At 39.5% G+C, this 13580-nt stretch overlaps 1 protein-coding gene across 1 annotated transcript in view; it reads left to right on the top strand.

The window, feature by feature from the left end:
• Window positions 1–13580, top strand: part of LOC133994224 (protein turtle homolog B-like) — a 141806-nt gene that overhangs the window by 114411 nt on the left and 13815 nt on the right. The window contains exons 14-18 of the mRNA XM_062433448.1: window positions 2281–2507; window positions 5783–5867; window positions 8937–9101; window positions 9476–9521; window positions 12727–12813. Coding sequence (XP_062289432.1) covers window positions 2281–2507; window positions 5783–5867; window positions 8937–9101; window positions 9476–9521; window positions 12727–12813 — 610 coding nt within the window. The remainder of the gene's footprint in view (window positions 1–2280; window positions 2508–5782; window positions 5868–8936; window positions 9102–9475; window positions 9522–12726; window positions 12814–13580) is intronic.

Below are 13580 nucleotides of genomic sequence, written 5' to 3'. Positions count from 1 at the left end.
GCAAACACACAGCAAGAATCATCTGAAAGGCTGTTACTTAAATTAAATAATAGCTCAGAATCATTTCAACTTTAGCATTTATAGACAGACAGTAAACCTTGGACAGTCTCAGTGATAAATCCTACCTTGTGATCACAATTTAAATTCCAGCATTTAAAACTTTTCATATCAGTTATTTATTTCTTATCAAGGACAAAGGATACAGAGCAAATGAATGTAAAAAAAAAAAAGATGAATTCATGAAAATAGTCCACTCCTTTTGACTAATATAACACATAGCAGTAATTTTAGAAGTCTAACATGTTAATGTTTCACAATCAAATCAACACTCGGTGTGAGTGCTGGTCCCATGATGCTTCACAGCATAAAGACCTCAACTGTACCTCAGTTGCAGAAGAGCCTGCTGATGATTTACCAGAGTTGATTTTCATACTGACTTTATGTTTGTTTAGTCAGACACTTATAACAATGTAAAGCATACTATATAGTTCAGTAGTATTCAGGGAGAGGGCAGCGAATGATTCTGGTTCACATAGTCAGTCCCCAGCCACTAGAGGGCAGACAGAGTAACAGTGAGTCAGTAGGGGAATAAGTCAGTGAATGCAATGTTCTGGCTCTAATTAGTTGCTTCACCTCTTAAAAAGTGATATTATCCTTCATAAGATATATGTAGTTGCACATTTTCTGACCAGCATTGTGATTATGATTTCAATTGTATTTATATTATATCAGTCAGATTCTACATAGTATCAAAGCAACCAAACATTATCACCTATTATCATTATCACTTATCTTCTACAGAGAACAGTCAATCAGATAAAACAATGCAGTTACCTGTTGTTGAGTTTGTATTGATAACCATTCAGTCATAGAAAACTTACATTTGTATTTTGTTGTATGGAAGAGTGATCTCTTCTTCCACAAAACCGTCTTAGGCCAAAATGTGCAGACATCAGCATTCAGGGAGAGAATCTATCCACAAAACCACCAAAGTCTCTTTGTTGGTGTCTCATAACTAAACCAGTGTTAAATGATCACACTGAGTCAATTTAGTGGTGACAGTTGACATTATTAACCCGACGCACCAGATGGTTTGTTACACAGAACCAACTGAGAAGTCATCCATGGAAACTGTTTGGAAAAGAGCAGACACTTCCAAAATATACTTGGCAGGTGATTGGATGAACCATCCGTCTATCACCGTCTTACCTTGCGAGGCAGCTGGATTCACAACACCGATTGGTCTCTTGATCTCGTGACGTCCTGATCTCGCTAATTTAGCTGCCTCGAAAGGTCAAAGTTTAAATTAACAGTCACCTAATAGAACTTTCACTTGCTAAAGCTTGTTATGAAACTGTTTTCAATATAAAACTAAGGACTAAGCCCTAATATTTGTATCACAGACAAGTATAATGCAAAATATAAAAAATAAGCAGATTACTGTATGATAACAACAGTAAGCTCAACCTGGGTCGTGGTTGAATCATTATGCGTCATTCCTCACAGCAGCAAGACAAGGAGCATATATTAAGTGTAAATGAAGCTGTCACAGATTAATACTTAAAAATAAGTGAAAAGCTGAAAATTGGTATAAGTTCTCACGTTGTATTATCTTTTATGTCAGCCAAGAAGTAGAAACAAAGACTACAAAGCCTTCAGCCTAGGGGCAACTTATAGTCCTCTTCTCATTTAAAAATCTTTTTTTTATTTTATTTTTTTTTAAACCAAAGTCACCCACCATTCTTTTGCAAGTCAGACATCCTCCTACATCATTAGACCTCTTTGAAAGGGAGTAGTAGCTAGAATATTGGATACCCTCTACAGTTAATGATTGGTTGTTTTTAATGTGGATAACTGAGATAGTGAATGAGGGAAATGGCAAAAACCTTAAGATTCTTCAACCAAACCATTTCCACAGGTGGTTAGAGAAAATCTGTTTGTTTTGTGTGATGTGTAAATTCACAGTGACTCAACTGAACTATGAAAATGGGACTAAACTTTAGCAACATACTAGCCAGGAATGGAGAAATATCAGAGCAGGCAAGATGAAAGGCTGATGAAATGCTCTGAAAGGATTCAGAGATGACATGATGGTAAAGATGCATAGGAATTGTATAAAACCTTAATCACATGTAGTCACGGTCTAATTAATATACTGTACATGTCAGCGTCACACTGTAAAGCGGGAGCTGATTCACTGCTATCAAGCTGCTGAAACGTCTCACTGAATATATAATCCAGTTACTCACACACGTTCTCGACCCCGATGTACTCTTTCAGTATTTCCTATAAGTACCCCTGAACCATTGGTGCTGCTTACCCCACCACGGTGCCTCACAGCCAATCGCACGCAGCAGGGAGTCCTGCTCTCCTGGATCCCGCCTGCCAATCACACAGCACCTATCCAGCATTATGTCATGGAGTTTCGCCTGGGGGAACGATGGGAGGTCTTGGACGACAGCATTCCTGCTGCGGAGACGGAGCTGCTCGCCCGAGACCTCATCCAGGTAAGGACACGGACACGGACATGGACTTTATACACAGTGTTAGATGAAACATACATCAAGAGATTTCTGGAACAGAGTAGGTTAAATACACACTCCAGCTTAATTAATAGCTTTGAAACACAACTGAAAACACATGCAGAAATCTTTATGATATAAATTCAAACTACTGTACGGTGAGGCAATTAACTTCCACTAATAATCTTACTGTTACTGAACCTGGTGTCACTTTTAATTGTGTTGAAATATGGTGTTTATCTAACTGAAAGCATTAAAGAGCCTCTGTTATCTTTATTCTTCTGTGGTTCTTGGATGCAGCCTTATGTTTGCAAGGAAATGTTTCCTGAACATTTCACAAGAGTATAATTACATTTTATTGTGCTTGTTTAAGTGGAGAGTAAACATTCTAAAATGTACTAAAAATCTCTTAAATCTGTAGCGTATTGTTGAATTTTTCATATTTGTAATAGGTAAGAAATTGGACATCAATAGATCAAACATAATTTCCTCTTATCAGCTTCAAGAACAAGATATACATGCTGCAAGTCAAAAACTCACCAAATCATCTTATCTAATCTGAACAAAGCTTCACCGTTGAATCATTTCAACTCCTCTGAAATAATTGGATGTGACTATATTTAGTGTCTTCCTGTTTGCTTTTACCCACCTGTATTAACAGTTCCTCACTCTGTGCTACTGAAGGTGTAAGAATCAAATGACAGAAATGTCTCTGTCTATTTTTCTTTAATACCTCACCCCTCTACCAACTTTGTAGAAGTAACTCTGCACATGGAAATCATTAATCGGGTCTTAAAAAAGTAGTTTTCAATTAAAAACAATGTAATGAGTAACAACAATGACCTCACTACATGTTTAACTTGTCTTTTCCAGCTGCTTGCTCACTCAGGAGTCTCAGGTGTTGACAGACTACAGTTGAAAATTACACCTAACAGCTGTTGAAAACATATGACATTTTATTGGAGCTGTTTAATGAAACTGAGAAATATTCAGAAAGCACTGAGATTGTGTTCAGACTGCAGGCGAAGTAGATTTGTTTTCCATCCTCGCTGTTAATGCTCTAAATTACAAGTTTCCCCAGATCTGATTTTGCATACACAATGCTATGTCCACCTTAGTTGTCATAGTAACAATGCAGGTGTGCATGTACTGACTGGGTCGTGAGTGCCGCTGTGTGCCAAACAAAACTCTTTGCTATTGTTTTGACTCTAACTCTGCATGTTCCCCAAACAGAAAATAGCAACTTAAATATGAACCTTAAACACACTTGGACAATAATGTGCATTTTTAGGAGGAAAGGAAAGTCAATATATCGCTACTGATTTATGGGTTCTGACACAAAGGTTCTTTTTCAGCACTTCACATCTCGTTCATGTCGTCTAATTCTCCCACCATGACACGTGTGAGCCGCTTTCTTTAATCTAACTACCACTTCCAGCTCCACACAGATGCTTTTATCTCTCCTTCGATCGCACAGCAAAACACCCACACACACGTCTCTCCATCTCTCTATCACCACACACACACACACACACACACACACACACACACGCTTCACCTAGATTGTATAACTTTTCTGTAGATCTCTCACTGCAATCGGTTGAGGTAATTTGACCAGGAGGGATCTTCTGTTTGGTTGTCTGGATGCAGTGTGTGTGTGTGTGTGTGTGCGCGTGCGTGCGTGTGTGTGTGTAATGTTTGCCGTGACACAGTTCTCACATTCAAATCCTCAATCTTTCCTGACATGGAGGAAGCAACTGAGCTGACAACTCAGTCTGCAGCATATTTTATCAGAGGCTTAGACCAACTGTGCAGCCAAGTAGCGATTGCATCCTGCTGAAGTGTCCTCGAGCAAGGCTGTTCTGTGGCTGAGTGCAGTCTGAAGTGCACAGGCCTGCAGAGAGAAAATGAAAAATAAAAGGCTTAATGTGTCCCTTCATCTTGACTTAGTCATAGGTGATTTATCCATCTCAAACCACATTAATCATTCATTATATTCACATAATTAGTTCATTCTGTATTAAAATTCTTGTATTTTCCTCCTCACATAAAGCATATTGTTCTTATCATAGTGCTGCCTAGTGTTGAGTTGATCCATGTATTTCCATTTATTACACAGTGCATCCTTCTACTAGCTCAATAAAACGTTTAAATTATTCATTTATTTCAACATTTCAGTTGATTTGGTGTTTACAGATTTTTAGTCTCTCATTTTTTTTTAAAATTTCTATCAAAGCTACACTAAAGTTATTTACTATTACAGCTCTGTGAAATGAGGGGACTTGCAAGAGACAGATTTAAAAGGGAATAGGCAAAACAGGGCTAAATATTCTGCCAAGCCAACATGCCCATGTGGGCCCCACATTGGTTAAATGCTACATGGGTACTGAGTGGGCATTGGCTTGAACTGGGCAAATTTTGCGGGTCCTGGTCTAAATGGGCCCCATTTAAGGTCCATGCTGATCCCACTCAGACCCTATATGGGCAAACATATGGGCCCCACCTGAAACCCAGTCAGAACTCACTTGAAGCCCATATGGGCAAACACAGGTGGGGTCACCATGGAAACTGCAGACAAATCCACTTCTGACCCATATTTTCAGCCCAAATTTAACCCTTTTGGGGCGCACATGGACATACTGGCTTGGTGGCTTCTTGGGTACAACTCCCAAAATTCTAAATCCTACACTTCCCATGATGCAATTTGTTAGTGTCTTCTATTAGACCCTCCCTGCCTTTCATAATGCAGACTTTCTGTTAAATTTCTCAAATCGCATTCAACATAACCCTGGTGACATCACTGTGACATCATCAGTTTTATTTCTTCCATTTTTGGAAAGCTCCCCCTAAGCCACGACTGTTATCATAGGTTAAGTAGTATGTGAGGAGTAAATTGATTCTCATGTGTCAAATTGGTGGAGCTTCCCTTTAATAAGAAATCTGTATTCATTTTACTCTCATTAAATTTTACCCCAAAGTTAATATCTTTTTTTAAGCTGCTCTCACATTAAGCCTTTTAGAATCTAATCAGTTCAATTGGTATAATTGTTACTGCGCTGCGGCTCTAAAAGAAAATGTTCACTGTCAGCGACTGAGCCTCTCTGTTTTATTTCCAGCGCCTCTGCGGCTCAGCCCACTGATCTTCGGAGGCACAAATAGAATCCCACAGCTTTGCACATCCTGATTGAACCTTTCTCACACCGAGACATGAGAGACGCTTTACCTTCTGTGTGTTGATCTGTGTGTTTTCTCACTTTTAGGAGGCGTGGTACGAGTTCCGAGTCATGGCCGTCATGGATGACATGATCAGCGAGCCCAGCAACATAGTAGGAGTGTCCAGCACAGGTGAGGCATTACATCACATCAGTGTTATCTCCTGGTAAACTCATGAATATAAAAGGAAAAACCCTTTGCTCTCACTGCTTTGGATTCAAGAGGAGCTTTTCTTGTCAGTGCTGGGAGTTTAACCCTACAGTAACCTGCCTCTCTAACCTCAGGCTATCTTCACATCTTCTGGAGTCGAGGACGGTGCGCTGTGCATGTATTGCACACGCAGCAACTTCAACTTTACAATTTGCCTACTCAGCGCTATTAAATTTAAGCCCCCTTTACATGCCCACACCGCTTTGTAGCATCCTGAAGAGTATGACATCATCGCTCTGCCAGTCTCCCCCATGCATTGCATCGGGCTGCTGTGTGCTAAAAAAAGAATCACTAAATTGGTCCTCTCTTCTTTTTTTCTTTTCTTTTTTCTTTTGGTTGCTATACTGAAAGTCTGTTTAGAATCTGAAATTAAACCCCCCAACATGCAATGTCGCTCCCCTGCAGAGGTCACTGAGTACACATCATTTGGTTAGAGCAGCTGTTGGTAACATTTAGGGAAGATTTTCCACAGGAAGCTTCAGGTCTCTGGTAGTCCTCTGCTGCCCCCTGCTGGTGAAACCAAAAAGCTTTGCAGTGCTGTTAACAAAGGCTCCTTGCTCATTCCTCTCTTGATACAGAGGTACAATACTTAGCATTTTGCTGTATCATGCTTCACTGCAGCACATAAACCACACTAACAAGTTCATAACAAAGGTTGACACACTGGCTCCCCCCTGCTCCTCACTGTGCCATTCATTAGCATGTAGGTCACTAACACAATCGCAGCATTAATAAGTGAGGACAATGAGTCGGTAGCTCTGCAAGCACAAGTTAACTCTTCGGTAGCTGCACAGCAGAGATATTTCAGTCTCTAGTGCATTGGCTGGGATTTCATTATCATAATAATACTGTTCATGCACAACTCTGCCGGTCGCATTAACTGTGCTCTGCTGGTGATGCATGTAGCTGAAGAGAGCAGCCAATCATGTTGGACAGAGCATCAGAAAATGTGTCTAAACTGCACAGTAGCTTAATGTGTGACAAATCTGCACAAATATGTTATCAATATTCACTAAAGAGCAGAACTCAACTTAGTGACAATATTATCACTTTAACCCTCACATACTCATATTCTACACTCTCAGTATGTTCTGGGTCAGTTTTGACCCGGTCTAAGAATCTCCTCATAAAAAGTGTCTATACCAAATGTTGAACCACAGATGTGTTTAGAAAACATCAATAGTGGATCTGACTGATCAATAAATGTGATTAAACCTTGATTCATGTTTCAGAGAGCAGAGAGAGTGTATTTTTTAGCTTTTACACCACTAAACATCTCCTATCACACAATATCATGTCCTATTTTACCTAAGACATGAAAATATAACATAGCAATAATGATGGAAATGTATTTTATGTAAAGTGAAAATGACAAGAACTTTATGGAAGTGTGGGGTTTATTGTATAACCATTAGAGCCATCAGTCTTCACTGCTACATCATAAAAAGAAATCCTTATTAAAACTATGAACTATTCATTTCACTAAAACACATGTCAATAGATACGGAGATATCCAGAACAGACCCAGAACAGCCTCAATGGACAAAAATGTGCAACACCTATAAAAACGTTTAACATGTTTAAAATTATTTAATTATTGTGCATTTTGGGCCACTTTAGGAAAAGTCATCAAATTTCAGAGTAAAAGACATGTGGGGTGTTTTTACAGCTGTCACATGTCAAAACGGATCAAATTTGACCTGAACAGTATGTAAGAGTTAAAAGTTTAGATTCTAACTCATCTTTAACTATATGTTGACACAGTCATATTCATGTATTGAACATACATCAATGGCTGTTTTTGTCATGATTTTGCAGAACAAGTGCATTGTACCAGTTCACATAACATGTAACAGATTCCCTGCATTAGGTTAGCCTATTACAGTTTGTTTGGTTTTGAAAATCTGTGCATTTAGCAGAGTTTTCCCTTTTTGTTCTTGTTGCTATGTGTGGCTGTTGAAGCTGCACAGCACTAACAAACAGACAACAAAGTATTTATAATAAAGTAATACATTTTTTCATGCACAGCCATGTTATAGTATCATAAAACATGATACAAGTCTGTTTTCATCCAGGTTTTCTTCCTGTCGGAGGTGCTCACTGCTCCAACTTAGTCATTAACATTTCATATCTCTTTCAGGCGGTCGGGTTGGGTTGTCATTGTCTTTTCTGTGTTCCCTTGTCCTGTTCCCTTAATAATAATGTCAACAACCTAAAGAGGTAGCAGTCAGGCAGTGTGGTGCACATGTATTTGCATCACATCCACAGTTTTCAACACAGTTTTCTAAGTTCTCTCTACAGATATTGTAGAAGGTTGATATTTTGTTAAGTCATCATTGCAAATAATGTGCAGTAGTAAAGGTCAGCTCCTGTATATTTGACTCTTCAGTATAGCAGGAATTTTCTCTCATAGGCTCTACATCCCCAGATTTTTCCATTTCTTAGCCTGTAGTCTTCAGTTCAACCGATGCTGATTCAATTGACATCACCTTTAATGAAATGAGGAAATGACACAGTCTCCCCCCAAAAAACACCAGAAATCTGATACAGTTCTTAAACTCATACTTTTTAATCAGAGCACAGTGTATTCGTGCAGGGGTACAGCACGCTCTCTTCAGTGCACTCACATATGCGTTGTTATCTCCTGGTAAATATCAGCCCTGATTTAAGAGCTGGTAAATGACTGTTGACAGTGGTAGTGTTGTAGTGTTCATCTTGAGGCACCTCATATTCAGAGCAAACAAAAGTTTTGCGTTCGTTTCTTTTACTGTGTTTTCTATATTTATAAATGCTTCATCTTGCTCTGACTGCATTAATCCATCACTCCCTCCACCTCTCTCTCTCTCCCGCCCTTCTGCAAACTTTTACATCCTTCTTTTCTCACATCCTTTTCTCCCTATCACCGCATCTTCATCTCGCCGTTGCACTCGCGACTTCTTTCACGTTTCCTGACTCTTTCCCTCCTCGCCCCCCCCCCCCCCCCCCGCGCAGACTTCTTCCCTCCTCCGGAGATGGTGGAGGAACCCGGACTGGCGCGGCCGGTGGTGGCCGGCATCGTGGCCACCATCTGTTTCCTGGCAGCGGCCGTGCTGTTCAGTACAATGGCCGCCTGCTTCGTCAACAAGCAGCGTCGGCGGAAGCTGAAGAGGAAAAAAGGTGAAAGGAAAAGCCCTGGTCATTGATAGCTACTGTATCTCCATCATCATAAAGAACTTCTGAATATCACCCATTAACTTAAACTGTAAACTCATGCTGCTTTATCTGAGTCATGTCCTCTCAGCTATAGAAACAGCTGCCTGTCAATATGAGCTTAAAAAGTGTCTGAATTTTATTTTTAAATATTGTAACATTTCTTACTCACTTCTATTGATTCATCACTTCTGTCTTTGCTTTCTGTCTAGACTAAACCACTGTGTTTCAATAGTTAAGAAACAAGGCAGACAGACACCCCCAGCTGTGATTATTACACACAAACAAAACTCATCTTTAATGGCAGTTTCGCTCTTTTCTGTCTCCCTCTTGTCTTCCAGATCCCCCTCTTTCCATAACCCACTGCAGAAAAAGCATGGAAACTCCGTAAGTAACCGCTACATGACACACAGCAGCTTCAATGCACGGTACTCTGCAAAAAACAGCCATCATCAGTCATCACAGCAGTAATGATTTGTTTGCTTACTGCTGGACTATCAGACCATCACAAATAAAACCAGTTTTCTGTCATCCAAATAGAATCACCAAGGCAAATAGTAAGATGTGTAATTTCTACATCAGTACAAATTACACATTCAGTATCTGTAACACAGTACAGATACTGCAGAGTCTGAGCATGAACATCATTCACATTACTGCCATTAATACATGAACATATAATGAAGTTCATCATACAAATATTAACAGATCATGCTTACACATCATATGGCAGAGATCAGTTTATACTGTTAATACCTAAATAGCTTCATCATAACTGTTGGATGTATCTTGTGTTTATAGAAGCAGGGTTAGGGTTCTGTTACACGACAGTAAGCACAGCTGTGTCCCTTCAAACTAAATATTAACTGGCCTAGTTAGCATTGTAGTTGGGGAAATGGTTTCTATTTATGATGTAAAAAATGCACAAACACAAGATTGCATGCAATACACAACAATCACAACAACAACTGTACATGATGGTTTGATGGGTCTGAAAAAACAATGGATGTTGTTTTCCAACTGATGATTTATTCCAATGAAAGCTGCTCACCCTCAGTTGGAAAGTCAAAGACTATTTTTGAAGTTAACGTACCTACAATGACGACGTATCTAAGTGTACCCTGCTGCTATACCCTGCTGCTATACCCTGATGCTATACCCTGCTGCTATACCCTGATGCTATACCCTGATGCTATACCCTGCTGATATACCCTGATGCTATACCCTGGGTATCTCAAAGCTAAGAACAGCAAGTTTCCCTTTTACAGTAAATGACACATGCTCCTGTTTGAAATTTTGAAAAGTGACTTCAAACAATGTTGTTTGACTTTAAAGTAAATTGTTCCCAATTGAAAAACATCTTTAAATATGAAACCTTTCCAGAGATTATGTGCAGGAGTGGATTCAGTTTTGCAGCTTGAAGTTTCAGCTTGGTTGGGCTTGGTTTTTCTTAATTTCCCAGAATGCACAGTAGTAACCTTCTGTAGCAGAGGATATGACTGAAAACTGATTATTTATTTCATTTACATATTTGTAGATCTTCTCTTTATAAATCCAGCTGTACATTATGCACGTGTCAAATGTTCTCATGCACTGCTGTGAGCATAATGACAGCAAGGCTGGAGATGACAACATTTCCATACTGTTATTTCTTTTAATGACTCCCTCCTTCTGTGACCCTCAAATCGATCCGACCAGCCATCATAAAGAACACCTCAATTCCCTTAATAGCTTTTGACTCACAGCAGGCATTTTATAATGTCAGCAGGAAAGCACGGGTGAAATTAATAACATTAATTACAGCTTAAATAAGCCATGCTATTGAGCCAGCATGCACAAACCAGAGCGCCGGCACATCTAAATAGAACTCATCCATCATCATGTTTCACCTGTGTAAGATGAGTCAACATGTCCACCATGAGAGAGGTGTGAGGCCTGAGTGAGACAAGACATCAATATTATTGGTGGAAGTCTTTTCATTGGGTATCTCTACATACTGGGTTTAAACAGCATCACCACAAAAACTGCAGCATGGACTAAAGACACATTATTGCTTTTTGTATGTTTCTGTTTGTGTGAAAGGATAAGTCTGGTGATATTCTATGTTTTTAAAGGTGCAGTGTGGAGAATTTAGTGGCATCTTACAAAAACAGATTTGGCACAAATTAATATGTATGTTTTAATTAGTGTTTAATCACCTGGTAATACGAATCATTGTGTTCCCATTACCTTAGAATGAGCTCTTTATATCTACATAGGGAGCGGGTCCTCTTCCACAGAGCCTCCATGTTGTACCACCATGTTTCTACAGTAGCCCAGAACAGACAAACCAAACACTGACTCTAGAGAGGATCTTTCATGTCTTTTACGAGTTTCACGGCCACCGTAGATTTTCCTACAGGCTTGTGAGGGGAGGATGAGGGGAGGTGTATTCATTTGGTTGGAATCTGCGACTTCACTACTAGATTCCACTAAATCCTACACACTGGAACTTGAAGTATAGTGTGTGTGTGTATCCAAATCATATCAAAACAACTTTATTTTCCACCTTTGTTGCACAAGAAGAAGAACAAAAAAATGCTTGCACGATAATCAACATACATCACAAAAACATTACATAGAAACATCATTTTAAAATCATTTTAAACCATTTTTAAAAGTAAAGTGTCATGTACATGAGATTTAAAACAATATTTGCATGTCCATTAATTACCGATTTAACTGATGACGAGCTGAAAGTGATGATTCAGGGGATTCTATGAATCCTCATTATTCCTCTGTGCCGTAGACCTTTCCTCAAAAACCATTAAAACACATCAGTGAGCCACAACGCTGCACACACACTGTTGTTTATTTTGACTCAAAGTTACATACATTGTCTTTCTGCCAGAATGACTTAACAGAGTACCAAATGTAGATCAATCCACCACTGACATTTCCCAAGAAATGTACTACTTCCTCCTGTCTAAGTAACATTTGTTTAGGACTGCAGTGGTTTTTGTGATGTGTTCAGAATGAATGACACAGACCGGATACTGGAATCACAATCTATATTCAGAGACCTCTAACTGTGTCTAAAGTGTTGATTGTACACCTACATGCATAGTCTAATATTTTACAATTCAAAGCCAATAACATATGGCACACAACTGGAAAGGGTGTCTCAATTCAGGAAATACATGTTTCCTCGTTGTCCTTCTTCCTCTTGAATTATGTTGAAGGATTCAAGGGGAAAAGAAACAAACTAGAAGCACTTAAAGGGATTAGAGTTGCATCAGTTGACTATGCTGTGGGTCTGATCAAATATGGTGGATTTTGGCCTGAAGCTCTTGGGGTGAATAAATAGACTGTCTTGATTCCTGGCTTTTTCTTTTCTCTCTCTTGCCTGTACCTCCCTCTTGTTCTTCATTGACAGCCTCTGTCGTCTTAACCTTTTTTCCCCTGATTCTTTTCTGTCAGATCATCTCTGTGACTCAATATTGTTTCCTTTTATTTCTGTTATTTCAACTCACTTAACAGTATCAAGCTATTTTCTCAGCCTCCCTGTTTACATCCATATTTTCCCCACTGTCTGATCTCCCCACTTCTACAGGAGTCCACTTAGCCTCATTCCCAGTGTTGAGCCCTACTGGGAGGGGCTGGACGCAAGCAGGTACAAGCCCCAACCTTCCAGTCCTCAGTGAGTGTGCCAACCATTGACCCCTGTTCTTGCACACTGTGTACACCCCCCCCCCCCCTTTTGCACTTTGGTTCAGCCGCAGCTCCTCCAAACTCCTGACCTGGCCGCATGCTTCTGGCCAAATGTCCCTACAAGGCAACAACAATACTGGTCGTGGTCTTTGATTCATGAAAGATAAAGGATCTTCATCATCAGAGGGTGTTGAAAAATAATAATGTTCAGCCATGATTATTGTGGAGTTTTTTTAAAGATAATCTATCTTGCCATGTGGCACAGTGCAAGATGCAAAGGCACATGTAAGGGTCACAGAACAGTCTACGAATTTCTCTCATGTTCTCTCAACTCTTATCCAGGACAGCAGGAGTGTGTAACGGGACATATCATCTGCCTCGGGCTCGTTATTGATGTTTCAGTAAAGGAATCACCACTACCATACAGTGAATGGGTATTACAACGTATGTAATACCTGACAGAATTAAGTCTTGATTATTTAAAGGAATAGTTAGACATTTTGGGAAATATATTTATTCTAGGGATTTACTGATCAAGTTGTTTTGACCATGGTGCTGGTCCTTTAATTTTGGGTAGTGTTTCAATATCCCATAGCTAGTTTGATCCAATATATATAATTATATTTACCTATATTGATATGCAGTTGCCCATTACACACTCAGTGTAGTGTAACCATCCCAATTTAGGTAGTACTGTACGTTCAGTAATAATGACTGAAGTCAAAATGAGATAAGATAGATAAGATATTTTGTGTG

This window comes from Scomber scombrus, chromosome 14, assembly GCF_963691925.1.
Source record: "Scomber scombrus chromosome 14, fScoSco1.1, whole genome shotgun sequence".
Classification (NCBI taxonomy): domain Eukaryota; kingdom Metazoa; phylum Chordata; class Actinopteri; order Scombriformes; family Scombridae; genus Scomber; species Scomber scombrus.
Note: the sequence above shows the minus strand (reverse complement) of the source record. Positions and strands in the feature narration are given on the sequence as shown.